This window comes from Excalfactoria chinensis, chromosome 3 (genome assembly GCF_039878825.1).
Source record: "Excalfactoria chinensis isolate bCotChi1 chromosome 3, bCotChi1.hap2, whole genome shotgun sequence".
NCBI lineage: Eukaryota > Metazoa > Chordata > Aves > Galliformes > Phasianidae > Excalfactoria > Excalfactoria chinensis.
Genome location: NC_092827.1, coordinates 89,567,662 through 89,588,092, shown reverse-complemented (window position 1 = coordinate 89,588,092; position 20,431 = coordinate 89,567,662). Strand labels below are relative to the sequence as shown.

Genomic DNA, 20,431 nt, shown 5'->3' with positions numbered 1-20,431 from the left:
AAATGCAAAAAACACGTGCAAGCTGTTTATGTACACGAGAAGGATGTGAGGAACCTAACATGGAAAATCTTCACCATTTAAAATCTGGATGGATTTCCTGTCTGAAAAACATCATCTCCCAATCACAGAGACATTACATGTTTGTAGCACAGTCATTTCCTAAGCAAGTCTTATTGCCAGGGCGATAAAAAGCTCTCAAAACTGACTCTGCCTGTCAAAAACTAGCAACCAATTGACTAATCTTGACTGTATGCAATAGGACTACAAATACTCCTTGTTTATTCAACTACTCAATGCACTTAAGCTTAAAGCAAACATGTAGGCCACCTTTGCTTTTCACATGTCAGGCACTGAAGAGGCCCTTTAGGCACTACTGAATTACTTATATACAGAAAGTCTCTTCTCAGAAAAGACAAGAGCATCTGTGCTAACTGGTCTGTTTATCCAGGTATCTGTAGGCTGTGGTATTGACTGCATTAAAGCGAAGTTCAAAAGCACAAAAATGAGATGACTATGAACACAACACACCAGGATACAAGTTTTTGTTTTGTTTTTGTTTTTTACTATATAATACCGTCTGATTTTACAGTCTTAGGAAAGCAGTGATTAGTACATGAACTGATGAAGGAAGGAAACAACTTCTGCTACTCCACCCTGCTGCAGGTCATTGTGTTTCAAAAAAGAAAAAACTACCTATTACATAAATACTTAAATGAGTTAAAATTGACCTTCAGTGGATGATTATGGGTACTAAAGTTACGATTCATCTTCTTTGACTCCAAAGCACCGTAATCATCTCCATTTTCTTAAAACAAGCTTTTCTTAGCTTTTAAGGAATTATGGTCTTGACGTACCATGGTAAATATCCTGTAGAGAGCCACCTCCACAAAACTCCATGCAGATCCATAGCTTGTCACGTCTAAAAAGTGAACAAAACCATTCATTACCTGTCAGATCTCAACTATATCTGTAAAACATGTCAGAAGACTAGAGCATTATAAAGCACAATGCTACGAGCTTTGTATTATGAGAAGTATATGAGCTAAAATGATATAATTATGTGATAATTCACTGTCAAAATAACTAATGAAATAACCAAAAATTCCAGCATACATTAGAATGATAGAAGTGTGTGCAGAAAACACTGTTGAAGATGTACTATGAAAATCAAATCTGTTTCTATTGAGGGTAGAGAAAACACAGTGGGTTCTTTCTTCTTCCTTATTTTTCTTTCTCCTCCACATCTTTCAGAACAGATTAAAACAAAATAAAGCAAAGAAACAAACCCATGATACAGTAAGCCAAAGGGGCATCTTTCAACTCAATTTCTTTCACAACAAATGGAACGAAACTACCACTACAGCCAAAGTTGGGCAGAGCAGAGCCCCTGCTGTGGCTAAGTGACTACTCGGGTGATGTCTTTTCCCTGGAAAATACCTGTGGTATACTGGGTAGCAGGGGGGGTAGCTCTTTCATTTGTCTGACAGAGGGAATGAATTCAGGTTGATTCATTGTACCACAGTAAAAGGAGCCTTCTAGGAACACGCAACAGACTGAAGGAATCAAAGGAACAGTAGAGTACAAAAGGTATAGTTATGGTTTTCATCTTCCATTCTCACTTAGTAATTTTCACTGGTAAGACAGATGTCACAAGTGCAGAGGCAGAGAGGCACTCTGTAGAGCAGAAAATCTGGGACACACCTGGTCATTCCTGGCCTTCAAAACACACAGGAGAGAAAAATCACACTCAGCCACCTCAGGGCAGATTGCGACGCAGGACAACCAAAGGGAAGCCCCGTGACTGTTCTGCAGCTCGCTTACGGCCCCTGGTCTGGGGTTTGTTGCGTTCATAAAGCTTTGTGAGAAAAGCTTAGATTTTCCTGTGGGCAACACCAGCGCTCTTGGAAGCATTTCGCAAGGCCATGATCTTATTCCCTGCCCTTCTAAGTTGCTTGTATTTCTCACCAGCAGAAAAAATGGGCCCCATTCCAAGTCTTTTAAGAATCTCCTCCTACATGGCCATCCTCAACATGCTCTGTAAAACAGTGCCCTAGATGCTTCTATCAGTGATAGGAAAGGCATTGCTTAGGTGTTAAAGCTTTCATGCAACAGAAGTCACAGTTACAGCATGCTGTTCTAAGGGTTAATTAAAGAACTGCTACTTTGAAATAACACAAAGACATTTCACTGAAATAACTGATCGATATCAGACAGAAATTATGTCAGTACTTGTGAAAGACATTAGAATTATCAATATCAGCAGTGGAACAAGAGTGGAAAACTAACCTTGAAGATCAGAAAGATACTTGCAAGTCTACAACAATACAAGACTCAGATGGGGACACATGAAAGTCACTCTTTGCCATGCTGTGCCCTATTCTGATGCCAGTGTGGAAATGGGGAGAAGCTAGGAAAATCTGAGCAGCCCTGGAACAGCAGAGTGCCCGCACAGTTGGAAATGTGAAAGAGTTACATGTTGTAAATTCACACCTTCACTCACTGAGCAAAGCTTCCCAGTGTGGAAAAGTCCTACAGTAAAGTTAGAAAGTGTTAAGAGCAGGAAAAGAGGAGACTTTCTGACTCAATAACCTTTTCTTACAATGCTTAAGTGCTCTGAGACAGGTAAATAGCCATGTAATGAACAGTCACAGCATACATATACAGTTGTCTGAGTCCTCAAAGCAAATAGCAAGCACAGCAAACAAAACACAGGGACAGGATCAACAGTACCATTTAAAGCCTGCAACCTAACACCTAGGCTAACAGCACAGCAGAAATGCAACTGCCTGGGAAATCCATATGTAAACAGAGGAAAAGCACGGCAACAACACAAAGTGAAATGCCAAGCATAGGATGATGGTGTTTTTCTTAGCATTGAAAGATATTTACAAAAGCAAAAGGTCAGATAATGGGAGGGTTCAAAGGCAGCCATTCAACTCCCCAGACAAAAGAGAAGCAGTATACCACGCGTGAAAGGGAAAAGGACCATGCACAAGCACAGGAGCATCAAAATACCACTGTACACACCAAAACTGAATCCCAGGTCTGCCAAGGTATGCCTCAATATCCTCTGAACAGAGGAAAACTACTCCCTGCCCTCCCCCCCAAATACAGAAAAAAGCATTTCCGGTTTAAGTACCACAAGAAGCTTTGATTAAATCTCACACTGAAGTGAGATCTAACAACTTGGTAAGTTTGCAAAATGTTTGTTTGTGGTCTGTTCTCACATGAAATCTCAATTAGTCCTCAAACAGCGTTCTACCAGTTATCCTAAGTAATCCATTCCGACTGTGACTGGTCAGACAACACAGCTGGTATGGCAGCTGGATGCACGTGTCAGTGCCTCTACAAAGCAAACAACCTCACCTCTAGAAACAGCCACAAGTGGAACAGGCACATTCTTGTCACAAGTTCAAGCATTAGAAAAACAACTCAAGGTAACTCCAACGGCACTACAGAGCGTAAGACCTCCTCTCTCCCATTCAATTACTTCTTTCTTGTAAAATTAGTCTTCCTTACAGGTTTATAACAATGACTTGCTTGTTCAGGGAGCATGCAAGACTAATGTCTTGCATTAAGAAAAATGTCAACACCGCTTCCTTTCCAGTACTGCAGAAAGGTATAGAAAGGCATCCCATGTGGAAGAGGACATCTTAACATACAAGAAAGCGCTCTCTTGCCAAAGAACAGTAGACTCTGAGGCTGCGAAGAGGATAAAGGAGGTACAACCAGAGAGCGGGACAGTATCTGGTCCCAACCACACAACTTTTAGACCATGCAATTTTAATTCAAAAAGCTTAGTCACTATAACACCGAGTTTCCAAATACACTCCTAAAGTGGTCACAAAATTCCCTGCCAACCTTGCCACCAGACAAGCTGTTAGTCTGCTTGGCATCAGCTTACAACTCCACGAATCCTCAATACAAATAATCTTTAATGTGACTTCAGGGTACATATCAGCATTAACACTTGATTATTCACGCACAGGAAAAAGCCTGCCAGCACTGCATGGAATGCAAGTGACCTTCAAGTTAACCTTAAGCAGTCCAAACTGAAGCACAGACACTCTCAGTGGAAGCCTGGAGAACCAAGTCCCTACCTGAACACAGTCCATCTGTACACGCATTTGCACAAACCTGTGCGTTACGCAGCTCACAGAGCAGCTTGGCATTGAAGCATTCAGGCTGCTAAGACAAGCACCCTCTGAGGTATGGGATGCCAGAACAGCATGCCTCGATTTTATAATCAAACTTTGCTCCCTTTGTGTGCCTCAGAATCCAAGCAGTACGTAACCACATGCCCATGGTAACACAACTCACACAACTCCTTGCCTCAACTAGCACACAGTGCAGATGATGTCTGTTGATCTGTTGATCACTGATTGTCTGCTCTCCTCTTTGTTCTTTCAGCATATTTCATCTTATTCTGAAAATTCATTCTCCTCTTGGACACATCCTCAACACACACTAACCTATGTCAGTGAAGCAGGTTTTCCACTACAGCCCTTTGAAGTGACTATAGCAAAATAACGCAAATGTTGTTGACTTGAAATCACATCTGAGAGTGCCATACTTCTATTCATCAAATAGCTAACGACATACTAAAACAGAGTACAACACAATGAATCCCCACCACTGATAACACATGGTTTCAGTGAGCATTCAGGATGGAGAACAAATTCCTTAGAACACCTCTGGACTCTTCACTGGGCACACAACCACTCCTTCAGCATTTGCTGCCAGGGCCTTGCCTCCTTTCCAGTGCTGCCTCCAGGGCTGGCAGGCTCAGCTTGACCAGCTGCAGTCACACAGGCACCCAGCACCAAGTTCACCACCAGCTCAAGGGAGCACTCCATGCTCTCTGCTTCAATATTCCATCCTGGATCGCCTGGAGCAAGAGAGGGAACGCCTCACCAGGGCTGAGTGAGCCAAGGAGTGCACATTCAGCTCCTCTGCTGTACTGCAAACGTGCACCAAGCCTGCCAGCTGTAAGGAAAATAGTAATTGGGCTTTTGCAAGCCCTAACAGATCTGGAACTAAGGTAAAAGAAATGTAGTATTTTAGATTTAAATAGAAAAGGTGGACACCAAATACAGAAGCCAACTTCCTTCTTCAGAGATGGTAATTTCAAACATTTTCACATGCTGATTTTTCATGTGCAAACACCTGTATCTTCTCTGAAGTATTTGGGCAATAGTGCTGAAAATCTTTGTCTGCAGCAGATGGCTACCATGGAAAACTTCAGCTGGAGCTGCTAAAGGCCACTATGCACCTAAATACCTCAATCCAGTATCCTCCCACTACAAAGAGGGTCTAGCAACCTGGACAGTACGCAGAGCTATAGTGTCCTATCTGTATCATCCCAGATAAAATGTGTGAATACCTGAAAGCAAGCAGAAGTCTCTCCATTACAAAGCATTATAGCACTCTTAGGTGAGGTGAAAACAAAACAAAAAGGAACTAAAGAACTGTGGTTTGTTATTTCCCCATAATGCTCAATTTCAAGTTCTCACAAACAACTGTACGTGACAAGAGCAATTAAGTCATAGTATTGCCAAAAACTCTGTATTATGCAATATTTATGCTTTCTAATGTTCTGCAAATTTAACAGACATGTCACTAAGACAGATTTAACTACAGACATTGAGAGACTTTATGAGAAACATTATTGCTAGAAAGAGGCTGCAGCAAGGTGACCAGATCTTACAGAAAAAGGGAAAAAAGCAAACAAGGAGATAGCACTTATTTGGTAAACTGTGTTTTGCCTATGTCACCCATGGACATATTCTTTTCAACTCAGTATTGAGGCATTTTTAAGCAAGCAGAAGAAACAAACCGTACCTGAGATAGCTGCCAAAATAAGCAACAATGTTTGGATGTTTACAGTCTTTCATCATAATGATTTCCTGCTGCACAACAGCAAAATCTTCCCCTGAAAAGAAGAATGAATATTATCATTGGCCTGGCCCATATCCGCATCCCAACTAGACGTTCAGTACATGTTTGCAAAAAAAGCATTTTGAGGAATTGAAATTAATTATCTGCCAGTTTCACATGCATAGAAAACAACTGTAAAATCAACGCTTGTCAGCAATAAGTAACAATATTCTTACAAATAAGTCTCAATCTGGGCCGGGCAGACTTCACATCTGTGGATACCTCTTCAGAGAAGTGTCATATCACTCTCCGCTCTGTTTTCCCTGAGGCCCCACTGTGTCCATCTGTATATGCCCTGCCAACACTCCAGGTTCCTCAAACATGACAAAACTATGCTATTTTTGGCTGTGTGTCCAACAGGCATCCCATCATCTTCCTGAACAAAAAAACCACTCAATAGTACACTGCAGCAACTGCTTAGTAGACTCGGCAAGCACATAAATTTATGGACTGTACATAACTTACGTACAGATAAAACACTGACAGACACCTTACTACTCGGTACTTAGAATGTACCTGCCTTTCTATGAAAGATTCTTACCAGATGCATACATTGAGACAGATGTATACAAAATGGAACACCTTCAACTCTATTTTCCAGAGATGTTTTTGTTTCAGTGGTGCTATGCAAGGATTTTGTAAGTAAGTTGGGGAAGGCGAAAAGAAATCAAGATGCAAGTCAGTGCCAATAATACATTTGACAGCTTTTTTTTATTTCTGAGAAACACATCAAATGATCCTTTGCATTTCAGCAGCACTCCCTTGAAATCTCTCGGGCCATAGCAAATTATAGCTACTCTGGCATGCTATCTCTGAAGGATTTCTACTGAAGTTTGCTTAGCTACTAGACACGCACGGTACAAAAAACAACTCATTCTTACTGGCTTCAAGGTCTTATATCTAAAATAAGCCTGAAGCTCTAAAATAAAAGTCATTCACGAAGCCAAATGGTTAAGAGACACATGAAGCAAATTCAAGAAACATGAAATTCAAACTATGTCAAACCTCTTTTTCTCTACTGCTATAGGACACCTCAGCAGAACCCTAAAATTAGAGGGTTTTTTAAACTGGAGCTAAAGCCCATGGCTAAAAAGTTTGATATAGACAATACACTTCTACTAGCCACAACCCAGAATCACATTGTTTTTGCCACAACCCAAAATCACTTATTGGATACAGCAGTTGCTACATTTCAAATGTAGCAATCAATTCCAGCAGAACTGGCCAACCTATTATCTAAGTAAATACATGTTAGGTTTCTCCCATACATTAACAAACCGGTCATCTAACAGGTTGGTACCTCAAATCTGATATCCATGTGTTTTATTTATTGAAAGCAAATTTGAAACTGCAAGGTAACTTCATAAGCAATTTCTTATTACTGATGGCTTGCTCTATCCTGGCTCTCCCTCCAGCCAAATACTCCAAGCAAATACTGAAGAGCAAAGAAGAAATTAGTTTAACATGAAAGCAGGTATCTCCATGAAGGGATACAGCTCCTGTGTAACTTGTGCTAAGAAACCTGCTTTAGCAGGGGGTTGGGACAAGATGATCTCCAGAGCTCCCTTCCAACCTCTATGATTCTGTGATTCCTACAGCATTTGAAGGGTGCTTTCATTTGCATCCAAAATATTAAAGCACAGTAAGCACCAAACATAATCAGCCCTTAATTTTCAATCTGTCCCCAGAACTTGGCAAATAAGCCAGTACTGCACTTCTAGCACATGGACACTTAACGAAGCTGAGTCAACCCTCTACTCCAACTAGAAGAACCAATTACCAAAAGCTGAGCTCACCAAGCAAACTAAAGCTCATTTTTTCGTACTCCTCTCAGTGTCCAAAGGCTGCCAAAAACACTTGATTCAGCTGCAAGATGCCAGACGCTATCCCTGCCAGCATAGCACAAGAGCAAGCTCCCTCAGCAGCAGTGCATCCTCAGGCTGCCTGCTGTTCAGATAATGTGCAGAGTAATTCAGCAAGGCCCACTCCATGTAATAAACCACTTCATACTTCTGAAAGAGTGGAGAGAGTCAGCTAAGTGAAAAACTGCATTACATGAAAGGCTGACATTGCCTTTTCTTCTTTCTTCACTATGCAGCTCTCCTTCCCTGCTTTAGCCTTATGGCTCAATGGGGATACACAGCTGGCTGCAGTAAATCCATGCTACACACAGACATGTACCCCAGTGATGGAAGCTGCTCTAACAAGCTAAAGCAGCAGAACTTGACACAATCATCGGAGTGCACGATGCATGATGAACACACGCTTTTGGAACTAATTTGTAACATACTGTCATGTCTTGAATTTATATTTTCAAACATGCATGCATTGTACATAGACAACATTTCTAATCACCACCTGAATCAATGACACAAAAAAGGGAGAAAGCAGTAACTCCTTTAGCTCCCAGCTGCAAACTCTGTAAACATAAAACAGGTAATATTTAAAGTGTTCCATCACCCACTTCCACACTAACCCTGAGACGGAACACCAGCAGTCAAAGAGTCAAACAAAAGCCTGGCCATTTTACTTCCCAAATTACCGTATGCATGTTCATCATGTCTATCCATATCAACAGAACAGCACTTACAGGCCTGCAGTAGAAATGCTGGCATATGACCTCGTAAGATAACAACATAAGAATGGTTCAAGCAAAAATCTATCATATACAATAAAGCTTTAATCAGTTTGCCAGAGAACTGCAGGAAATTTACTCAATTCACAATAGAACAACAACTGACGCTCACCTATTATTTTACCCTCCCTTTCTTATTATTTCTCCAAGTTCTCCAGGGGAGTTTTCTGACTTCCTCACTGATTTTGTTCTGTGCAGACTTCCACATTACATGAGTTGAGAATACAGCACTTAAAACCAAAAAACCCAACTCCCACTGAAACTTTAATCAGCTTTCCTTCAACCATTCTCTAATAATGATTTTTCCTCTCCCATCTTGTTTGTTACGTATGCTCATTTTTGAAATAGCACATTTTCTCCTACAGTTAAACAGCGATGATCCCTTTTTCAATACTAAACTCCAATGATTTTACAAAAATGTATTTCAAACATGTAAATATTTTGTCTCAGTGACCTACAGCATCACTTACCTGGTTCTAATTTGATTACTTTGATTGCTGCTAGCTCACCCGTGTTGACATTTCTAGCCTATAAAAAAAAAAACAAACAACAAAAATCAGTATTTAGAGCACAACACAGCAATCAATTCTGTGCCCTCCTCTTGAGATTCTCTAACAATGCAGAATCAAAGTGCAACTGAGAAACACAAGGGCCTAAAACAATGAAATCATTTGTTGGGGTTATTTTGAAGCAGAACAGCCACAGAAGGAGCCAATAAATTAAAATGTCTTGCATATTTATGTTGAATGTGAGATTGGACTTGCTAATACAGCATGCATTTATTTTTCATTGAGCTCACAGCATATACTTCCATTAGATAAGCTTAAAATAATCCCTGCCTGCGCTTGATGACTGAACCAAAGAGAACTCTAGAGCTAGCACGTTCTTCTCCAATACAAAGTTGTAGGAAGTGTTCTTCCAGCAGATCCTCTCATACTGGATTTCTTTTCTAATGACAAAGCAAACTGTGTCACAAACACATCAAGCAGCAAACTTGTATCACAGAATGGCTCAGGTTCCTAAGGATCATCAGGTTCCAGCCATGCAGGGTTGTCAACCAATAGATCAGGCTACCCAGGGCCCCATCCAAAACACCTTCAGGCAAGGGGCATCCACAGCCTCTCTAGGCAGGCTGTACCAGCACCTCACCACTCTCTCAGTGAAGAACTTCCCCCCAGTGTCTAATCTAAATCTCCATTCTTTTAGTCCAAAACCATTCCCCCTTGTCCTACCACTATCTACCTGTCTAAAAGGTTGATTTCCCTCATGTTTATAAACTCCCTTTAAATACTGGAAGGCCACAATGAGACCTGCCCACAGCCTCCAATTTTCCAGGCTGAACAAGCCCATCCTGTTTTCACAGGGGAGGTACTCCAGCCCTAGGGTCATCCTCCGGACCCTCACCGACAGCTCCACATTTTTCCTGTGCTGGGGGCCCTCAGACATGGATGCAGCACTACCAATGGGGCCTCACGAGGGCAGAGTACAGGGGGATATTCCCCTCTTATTCTGCTGGCCACCCCTCCTCTGACTGGATACCAGGATACCATTGGCCTTCCAGGGCTACAGGCGCACACCACTGACTCACGTTAAGTTTTTCATCAGCCACAACCTTAGTCCTTCCCTGCTGAGCTCTGAAACTGCAAGCGTGCTCAGGAAGTTCTGTGCTGGCACACAACAGCCCCAAGTTATGCAAGTCCTTGACTGTGCTGTACTTCCCTGTTAAATTCCAACAAGTTGGCCACTGAACCAAAGCTTGAAAAGTAATTATACTACGGACAGATCTCAAGGCAGACAGGCAGGGCCCAGGGAGCATCACGTGCTCCTACCCTGCAGTATGCAACTACTCCTGAGACTCCCAAGAGAGAGATGCAACATGTTCTGCTCCTGTAGCTACCGCCTGCCCCTTGATCCCTGCGCTCAGTCACTGACAGCTTTTTTCCCTGTAAGGCTGCAAAGAAGACAAGTGAGCAAATGAATGATTTAGAAAGAATTAAACTAGCCTTTCCCTTTCACAGTAGCTCCACAACCAAGTGAACAAGGTCACTAAATATTTAAAAAGCCATCAAGAAGAAACATAATTAACAAAAATCCCGACTGCTCTGAAGGACGCTCAGCTCCTGCCTCCCCTCTCCAAAGGGCAGTCTCAGTACCCAGAGCTGCATCGCACAGGACTGTCACTGGCTGCACCAAATGCCACTTTATGAACTACATGGACCCAGCACACGAGGTCTGTTGTGCTTTTCCTTTTTCCCCCCATCCACTTTGAAGGCAAAAAAAGTGCCAGAGCTGTGGAAGAATTACATAATTGAATGACACAGAGAGGCCACCACCTTTAACTTGTTAATCATCTTGGTCTTAAGTCACTTAGCAGCTCAGAGGCTTGTGGTTATTAGCAAGATTCCCCTTCTTAGATTAATTTTAAAACTGACTTTATAAAAAAGAAAGCAAACGCTGATCTGCAGTGTGGTTCTACAAAGCCATGAGACGCATCAAGTGCTGTGAGGCACTGACCCAACAGCAGCTTGAGGGCTGGCTGATGGCTTTCCCATCACCATAACTCATAGAAAAGAAGCAAGACAAAATGCTAGACAGATAGCCAGTCTGGAAATAAACACAGCACGCATTCCTGTGTTTAGAGGTCCACCCAGGTAGTTCCTTGCACAGCTGACCTCAGACCTCTCATTTCTTATCGTGGCCATCTTCCTCTGTGATGCTGAGAACACAGGCATTTGCAAATATTTTGGAGGCAGATGACTATGAGATCCTGAGATCAATGAGAATCCTACAGAAGTCAGACAGCAATCCAGACGTGACAGGTTACAGAAAGAGGAGTTTAAAAAAGAAAAAGAAAAGAAAATCTGCCTGGCAGCCCTTTCCCCACAAGCCATTATTTGCACACTGCTCTGATGGCAGTGGCACCTCCAATCATCGCTTTGCAGCAGCAACACAGATGCTACAGACACTAAAAATAGCAAAAATACCAGTTCCTTTCATCCCTAACAGAGAATGAAGGCAACCCAAGACAAAATGGCATTGCTGAAGTATCATTTTTGTTCCTTACTGCTTTTCCCAAACACGTACTTTCATAGGAAGAAACTGAGGCCAGAAGTTCATGAACTGAAAGCTGGTATACTTTTAACCTCTGAGATTAATAAGAAAGATTAATTATGCTTTAACGAAGAGATAAGATCACCTGCGAGTCTTGTTAATCCTAGAAGACGTGTTTTGGAAAGCTAGCAAGACAATCAATGAGATATCACTGTGATGGGTGGAAACTGAGATCTGCAGTTAGGCAACCTGCATTCAGCTGGGATGTGCGAGCAAAGCTGGGAGTCCACTGCAGAGGCTTCAGAGATGCTGCCAGTCTAACAAAGACAACAAGTTGTTTGGTTCATCCATCCTACACACACTTCACACTGTGTATGGCTCTCAGGAATCTCTAACTACAGGTCACTGTGCTCTGCAGAACATTACGGTAACCAAGCCAAGACACTAGTTGGGTAGGAACTAATGAAAAATCTGAAATAAATGTTACTAAATAAAATCCTTGCCATTGATTACCATGTGACAGTAATGCCATAAAATTATCAACAGCAGAGAAATCTACAGACACAACCATAGCAGGATGTGCTTCATCCCAGTCAAAGGAAGAAACACCGAGCAGCTGCCAACTTCACCATCCCCTCCTGTCACAAGCACTTCTCTTCTTTTGACAATAGGACACTGAAGAACTGTGGGTGGGTAAGAACAAATGCTGAAGCCAAAAAGACGCAGCGCTTCCTCCTTTCTCCAACACCAGCAGTAACAGGACTTCTCAGCCAGCTGGCCGTTCTCTCGACCATTATCTTCTTGGACTCACTAAGATCAGAAAGCAGGAGCACAACCTGGCTTAATGCAGGTCAGCAATGCCCTCAGGAAGGACTGACTACCAACTGCTTCAGGGCAGGAGCAATTCCTTAAGACACCGTGACTTGAAATCGGTGACCCAAGTAACGTAGCAGTTTGTATCCTATTCCATTTGGATTATTAACACTGAATGTATGAGCATCCTGCCTACTGAGGTACGAAGGCTCCACACAAAGAATGAGGACAAGGTACCCCAACAAGTATTCCAAGATCTCATCAAATCGCATTGGAGACACCTGTTGGAAAACAATTCTCCCAGCCCAAGCTCACACAAACGAGAGACCGCAAAACACAAAGCACTTCAAACTGTATTGACACTCTGAAAATGGCAGCCAGCTCCAAACCCTCCTGGGAGAAGGCTTGTGTGCACACTACACAACACTTCGGTATGTTGAGGACACTGCCTTATTGCTTTCATTTAGCATAATCACAGTCAAGTTGCCCATTACGTACAGGTTTTGAAATCGGAGCATAAATAAGGCACAGCTGGCTGAAGAGCCATTTCAAACAAGTGCTTTGAGTCAGAAGAAGCAATCAACAATTTCAAAGACTCGTGGTCTCTGTCAAAAACCTGCATGTTTGAGGGGGCCATCTCCTAGCCCTTGTGAGGATGTGGCAACGGCGCACGACAGCAGCTTTACCTCCAATCAGTGTTTCTACCAGGTCCTGCAAATGCAGATTTCACAAAACACAAGCCCTACTTTGCCATCTTTACCACAATATCATCTGTCTAGAAATCAAAACGGGTGGACAACTCACCCACCCTTCAAAGCGATGAACCAGGTCAACAAGAATGCATCGCATGGGTTCTCCAGAAGCGAAGATGGCATTGTTGGTCCACAGGCACAGCATTAAATGTATACAGCCCTTACAGTCCGCTCCAGAAAGCCATACAGAGTTCCTCACCCTAACCAGTGGATGAGGACAAAAAGAAACCCTAACAACTTGAGTCAAGCCAGAGGAGCACTGATTGTTCAAACAGGAATCATTACCAACACCTCTGTGGAGACAGTAGGCAGGCAGATCAAAACGTTACCTGAAAAAACTGCCACTCACTATAAATATAGAAAAGACTTTCTTTGTTGTTGTTACTGCATTATACAAAATTCTGTTAACCAAAAATGCCTCACAGTTGGAAGGACCTTATTCCTTCAAAATAGAGGATGGAAGAGCAATGGAATAGCACAGCAGTCAGATGGGCTGTGTGTGCGAGCTCTGCTTAGCCAAGCAGAAGACAAGCAGATGTGCATGAGATGCGTCTGCAAAGGAAGAAGAATGCTCATACTCAGTACTGCGCCTACTGCATGCCTCAGCAATATACATACAACAGGGAGAGGCCTGTGCAATACAGCCATAAAAACCAGGGTCCAAGGAAGTAAATCACTTGCCAGTTTTCGATTTGTCCTCCAATGGAGGCTGGTAACATTGAGCATACAGTGCTACAAGAGAAACTGGGCCAAGAAGCAAAGTCTAAGGCAGTAATTACAGCGTGCTTCTGGTTTCAACTGCTTCACACATTAACTGCTGACCAAAACATGGACAAGCAGTTTCTAAACAAGTCACTACTTCCTAGGATAACTCATCCACAGCACAGAAAGACCCAGTTCAGCTCTGCCTACAGAGCTTCCTACATGCTTCCCAAGCCCCTTGCTTGCAGCCCTCTCAAAGCCAGGAGCTGAGCCCATGCTCAGCACGCAGCAATCCACCTGCCTCCTTTTTTGGTTCCTTTTCTGCCAGGCTAGTTAAGTGCATTGGCTCGGGCAGCAGGCTGAGCTCCAGAGCTGATGCAAGATAAGCAATGAGAGCAGGGACTAAAGCTAGGAATAGGGCAGGGAATCCCCTGGCTCTCAGGCAATAGTAAAATGCGCTGACCTGATCTAACAGCTTAGGAGGAAGTCACAGCTGTAATTAACCTGAACTGAACTACTAAGAGTTCTGGTAAAAATAAATGACATTCCACATTCTGGTAGGAGGCACCACACCAAAGCCTGACAGGGCTACAATTCTGGAAGGTAATGCTTTATTAAACAACATCCCTGTTGTCAAAGAGATCCTGAAATAAAGACCCTTCAAAAAGGATCTTTATCCTTCGAAAGGAGCTTGAACAACTATAAGGTACATGAGACTAAAATGTGCATCAAAAGCACACAGGTAAAAGGCACTGTTTCAATATTCCTGCATCTTCTCTGCTCCTGAAGAATGGATGGCTTACTGGATCCCCCCAGGAATGAGAAGCAAAGAAGAGAAATGAATCTTGCATATAACTCTGCAGAAAGGAAGACTCTTCATGTTCATCTGTTCTGGACGTGTTCTTCTCCAGCTACATCATGGGAGTGCTGTGAGAAGCCAAAGACTGAAACAGAATCTGAGCGTTTGGGTCTCAAACAGCTGAGGTGTTAAATATGACTCTCCTCAATGAAAACAACAGCCAAACCAAAGGAGAGGAGAGCAGACAAATCAGCCTTTTTCTGCCCTCAAATAAGATGTCAAGCAAACAAAAAGAACGGGGTGAAGCAGACCTGACACAAGCAGTAGCTCTGCAGAAACAACAGTCCAGTCTAATTATCATAAACATGACTTTCAGTAGAAGGGAAAGAAGGGTCTTCTTCTAAGATGCTGAAAATCTTTGGCAGGGTCCTCACACAGTAAATGAACAACCTACACGATGGCAAATAAGTCCAATGCGTATTAAGCCAAAATGATTTTTTTTAAGGTACACTGTTCATATCATTAACTTTCATCACACACAGAATGGACCTACAATCACGTCGAAATATATGTCAAATCTATACAGAGTTACCAACAAAACCAAAGGCGTTAGTATGGATGTGAAAAGGAAAACCACAGCACTGGGATGTTTATTATTAAGACAGTCATTAGAACATCCCATGTGGAAGTTGTAACCCAAAACCAAACAGAAGTTGGGTACTGAAGTTGATAAGAAGTTGGGTACTGAAGTTGATCAGACTGCTGATTTCACACCAAAAGACAAAAAAAAAGTCTTTCTAAAAACCAAAGACAAAATCAAGCAATTAAGCAGATGCCTCATTTCACTCCAGAAAATTATTTCCCACAAGGAAGCAGGATGGGGCAATGCTGTTTTGGTTGTGAAAAAGACACAGCCCTTCTTTTACGCTATGCTGACCGTGCCATGCAATGAAAGCCAGTTCTTGGCAGCGAAATTCAGAAACACAGAAGTGACTGTGTGACAGCAGAACAGGCTTCATCCTTTCGCACAGGTCTTGTTATAGATGAGAAACTTCAACAGAAACAGAAGGTGAAGATAAGAATTTTGCTGACACACAAGTGCAGCCCCATAAGCAATTTTGCTCTCAGCTTCACGTAGTCTGGTTTAGAGACTAAGTTAGTTGACAAGTACATTTACTAAGACATATTCAATCAGACAAGTGAGAAGATGATATGCAAAATAGGAGATTACCTCGCTCCAAGAAAACACTATTAGAAGATCATCTGTGTTTTGTTACAGAAGCATCAGCTGGGCTACAAAGGTAGTAACTTGATTTTGCCAGCAATTGACTTTACCAATCCTGCCAGGAGAGATCACTGGACAAGGGAATCAATTATAAATCCTCCGCTGTATCTAAATGGATAAAGAAAGCTTTGTAATATTGCTTCACCTACCACGGCAACATATTTTCACTGGAATGTTATTTGTTAAGCCCGTTAGGTACCTTTCAGACCCTTACAGAAGACAGTATTATGTCAGCATTTATATCCCCGGGACACCCTAATAACAAAGAATGAGATAAAACTAGATCCAGCTTCACCTCCTGCAATAAACTTTGGTTGGAAGAGATAACGTTGACTATGCATATCTGACAAAGAGCTCATCACATGAAAATACTACCCATTACTTTTCTTACTACAAACTCATTAGTTTATTCCACGCCACTGGCTCATATAAATGCTAAGATCTTCAGAGCAGAGACTCTACCTGTTTTGTTATTTAAAGTGCTCCACCTGTCTAACAGTCGGCCCACGCATTTCCATAGCTCAGCTCAATGAAAAAGAGCCGAGGAAGTGGATGCCAGCCTGCTCCGCTTTCAGCTCCTCCAAACTTTGCCAGGAAAGCAGGTTACAGAAAGGTCAGCATACAGAAAGAATGTCAACATTAGGAGACTGTCCTCTTGTTACTGCAATAATACACCTCCCTGCGTGGCTCTCCCTGCTAAAGGGGGCAAAAATGAAGTTTTCAAAGCACAGTTTGAGGTCATCTGAGCACACACAGAACTTGGATCAGATCTGCTGAAATCCCACCTCCGCTGAACACCGTGTTCACATCAGTAACCTCAGCTCCACTCAACTGCTTCACTGACCACAGAGTTCACAGAAAGCAAGACAAAGCATATCAAAGAGGCTTTCATATTAACCCCCTCACAGATACAGAATGAAGGCCTAGTAAGCTCACACGTGGATGACACACACGAGTATATTACTTCCTCTTTGTGACATTAGAACTAACCGTGCCTTATTATGATTCCCAGACTAATTTCACGTTCCTCTTTGAAGGCACCCTGGGCAACACCTTGCCTTGAAATGAAACAGGCAATGATCCTCCCAGGAGAAAAGCATGACTCATTTTCCCTACGCTGTCCGCAACCTAGTTGTAAAGTAAGAAAGTGTTTATCTCACTTTTGTCAACGAGAAATAAATACTTTTAAACGTAGCCCAATGTACCCTTGTTCCAATACACCACCTTCCATCTCAGCTGTCACATGGAAACATGAAACACAGACAAATCCATTCAGAGAGAGGACAACAAGTTACAAGCGGCACTGAACGCTGACTGCTAACCAAGCAGTGAACCAAAGGTGACAGCAATGTAAATAGAATAAATCACCAACAAAACTATGACAAATTCAACAGAAACCAGCAGGCCTCCCTCACACAGTGGTAGTGCAAATGGAAATATTCAACCCATGCTGGGAAGTAACATCCTGAGAATGAAACTGTAGATACAGAAGACAGAACTCACATCTGTCGGTCACACACAGAACACTGAGCAAACCCACTCAATAAGGGATCGCAGGCAGCAGGCCAGTTTCAAACTGCAATAAACATCAAGCGGGCTGTTTGCTGTGAAACAAACAGGACTGGATGGCTATCAGCACAGCACGCTAATGCTCCAAACTGGCAAGGCAACACAATAACCCTTTTCAGTGAAGCAATTAACCGAGCTGGGGGCTACTGCACTAAGAAGGTATGTAGGAACACGAGGATTGAGATCCTGAAGCTTTTCTAACATCCAAATGAGACAGCCTGAACTAAAAACTGCTCTACCCAAACAAGACGTCACCCCTGGGACATTCACTTCAAGGCAGAGGTAACGTCAGCGCTACTTTTAAGCGACTGAACCTCCCATCGCAGAATACTTCGGGCCGCTCTGGCACAGCCCTGCCGACCAGAACCGATTTCGTTAAGCAAACAAGCTGCGATGCCGCTTGGGAAGCGCGCGGACGAAGCAACGCTTCCAGCAGCCGGCCCCTAAGCGAGCTGCGGGCTCCGCCTGAGACACACACAGCTGTCCCTCGCGCCTCGGAGCCCGCACCGAGCCCGGAGTGCGGCAGCCCGGGACAAGGCTACCGAACCGGCACCCGCAGCGACGGGACGCAGCTCCGGAACCTGACGGAAGGTCCAAACGCGGAGCCGCCCCGGGGCCCAGCCCACACGGCCGCAGGTTCCGAGGCCAGTTCCGAGCGCCGGCCGCTCGCCGAGCCGGGCCGAACCGCGCCGTCCCACCCTCGGGCCCGTACCTTGTAGACGTCGCCGTAGGTGCCGCTGCCGATGCGCTGGATGAGCTCGAAGTCCTCCTGGGGGTTGCGCCGGGACAGGTCGCACACCCGCCCGCCAGCACCGCTCATGGTGCCGGGGGAAGCCCCGCTCTGCCGCGGCCCCGGGCAGGGGAGGGCAGGGCTACTGAGGGGAGGGCGCCCGGCCGCAGCGCTCACCGCTACCCCCTGCCCCGCTCCGGCAACATGGCGCTGCGCCGCCACAACGCGCATGCGCGCCGCCCCGCCCCGGCGAGCCGCGCATGCGCGGGGACCGGAGGACGTGTGTTTTTAGCGCATGCGCGGACGCAGCAGCTCCGCGTGAGGGGGTGAAGCCGCGAGGCCCGGCGGGGCGGGGCCGGCATCTTGAGCGACGGGACGGTGCTGCCCTGAGACATGGGGGCGGCTGCGCTGTGCGGAGCATTACCGGCACCAGGAGGGGAGATGAGAAAACATCATCGTCCTCTCCAGCAGGTAACTCTCAGAGCTGCATTATTAATACGTAGCGTGGCTGCCAGCCAATAAGTAACAACATCCCTTGTGCAACATGCCTTTCAACCTATCAAAGACAATCCAGCAGTACAAACGTCGCCTGCTCCCTAAATGATCAGCACGGCTCACTCCGTCCGCTTGCTAAGAACACGGCAGGAATGAGATGCTAGCTTGCATACAAAGGTTGCCTTTCCCCTGCAGGAGTTAGCAGACCACAGGCTGGAAACTTGCATTCCAGCATCTTTGGAGGACATCCAGCAGCAGGTGTTTCAGGTGATGTCAGGAGCAGTTATAGCAAAGCCCATCTGCATGGAAACTGCCCAGCTCTCAGAAACTGGAGCATTTGTGTCCATCCAAGTTATCTGAAATTTAAGCTCAAAGATGAAACAGAGAACAAAGTCTATCATGGTGCGTTTGCATAAATCCACGCTGCACCTACATTGTGAATCTTATGTGGCTGAAGCTGTATGATCACACAGCTCACGTAAAACTGGGAGGTTCATAGCACAGCTACAAAAGCATCCATATTGCAGCAGCCTCATTGGTTTGATCCTAGAGAGGATTACTGTCTGCTGACAGGCACTTGTTGGCATGGAGCTGCTCCTACTGTGGGTCTGCTTGGCACCAGCATCCGCACAAGTGTCTGTTTCTAAGCATCTCTCCCCTTTCTCCTGCAAGGGAAGGGATGTTCACTGTTAACCCCACATTTATTTAGCTGTTCTGGTGGCAACAGACTTCAGAAGCATCACCACATTTCCAGGGCATGGCTGCAGCCAATCACTGCAGGGGCATCATGGCAGCAACCGGTTTCTTTGCAGAAGAAAACTGCACCCTGCCAGGTCTTCTGCTCCTCATGACAGGTAATGATAATGCACCATTCCAGTGAGCTAATCACGTGTGAAGGCTTCTCCAGGTTTCCCTTGAGTAGGCAGCATGTGATGCCAGTAAGTAGAGCACACCTTCTCATCTCCAGTTACTGGACCTTGCGTGAATCAACTCGCTTGCACAAGTGGAAAAACCAGTCATTAAAAAACAAAACAAAAAAAAAAAAACCAACTGAGAAGTGTCGTAGGGCTCATGCAGCAGGACCGTGGGACTACAACAACCGCTCCCTCTCCATCACGTGCAAAGTGATTTCTTTTCTCATGAGCAGAGCTGTCCCACCTTGCAGTCCTTGGTGTTGGATTGAATGCTTCATGCTGAGGTAGGGAAGGGAAACACTTTCACCAAAAAAGCTGTAAAATGAATGGTTGTTTACAGAGGGAGAGCTACAGTCCCCTAACAAGAATCCAGTGTGAGCTTGAACCATCCAAAGGCTATGCACAACACTTTCTCTCGTGCCAAAGGAAATATTTTGATTTGAGCAGCTGTAATGCACAGGCATGGCCTTTTTTATTATTATTGTTTTCCTTGAAGAAGTTTAGAAAGCATAGGCCTGAGGAAAGGCTTGCTGTGCATAGCTAATCCAGCAGCTTAATGGAAATCCTAGCCTGATGAAAAATGCCTTATAGAGAGTGAGCCAAGGCTGGGAGTGGGTGCCTGCAGACAGCTGGGGACAGACCTACCCCCCAGCTGCCCTCTGCAGAGCTGTGCTGTGAGAGGCTGGTGAGGGCCACCCACCGAGGTGGATTACCTGCTCTGTAACCTTCGGATCAGATTACACACAGCA

General features: G+C 44.2%; 1 protein-coding gene across 3 annotated transcripts in view; it reads right to left on the bottom strand.

Annotated features, from left to right (window-relative positions):
* The window catches only part of MAP4K3 (mitogen-activated protein kinase kinase kinase kinase 3), a 76,993-nt gene extending 58,498 nt beyond the window's left edge, over positions 1 to 18,495 (bottom strand). For all 3 annotated transcript variants that reach the window (XM_072331519.1, XM_072331520.1, XM_072331521.1), the window contains exons 1-4: positions 18,256 to 18,495; positions 9,043 to 9,100; positions 5,842 to 5,932; positions 855 to 919 (exon numbers count right to left, since the gene is read on the bottom strand). In XM_072331519.1, coding sequence (XP_072187620.1) covers positions 855 to 919; positions 5,842 to 5,932; positions 9,043 to 9,100; positions 18,256 to 18,363 — 322 coding nt within the window. In that variant the 5' untranslated portion in view covers positions 18,364 to 18,495. The remainder of the gene's footprint in view (positions 1 to 854; positions 920 to 5,841; positions 5,933 to 9,042; positions 9,101 to 18,255) is intronic.
* Positions 18,496 to 20,431: the final 1,936 nt, after the last annotated feature.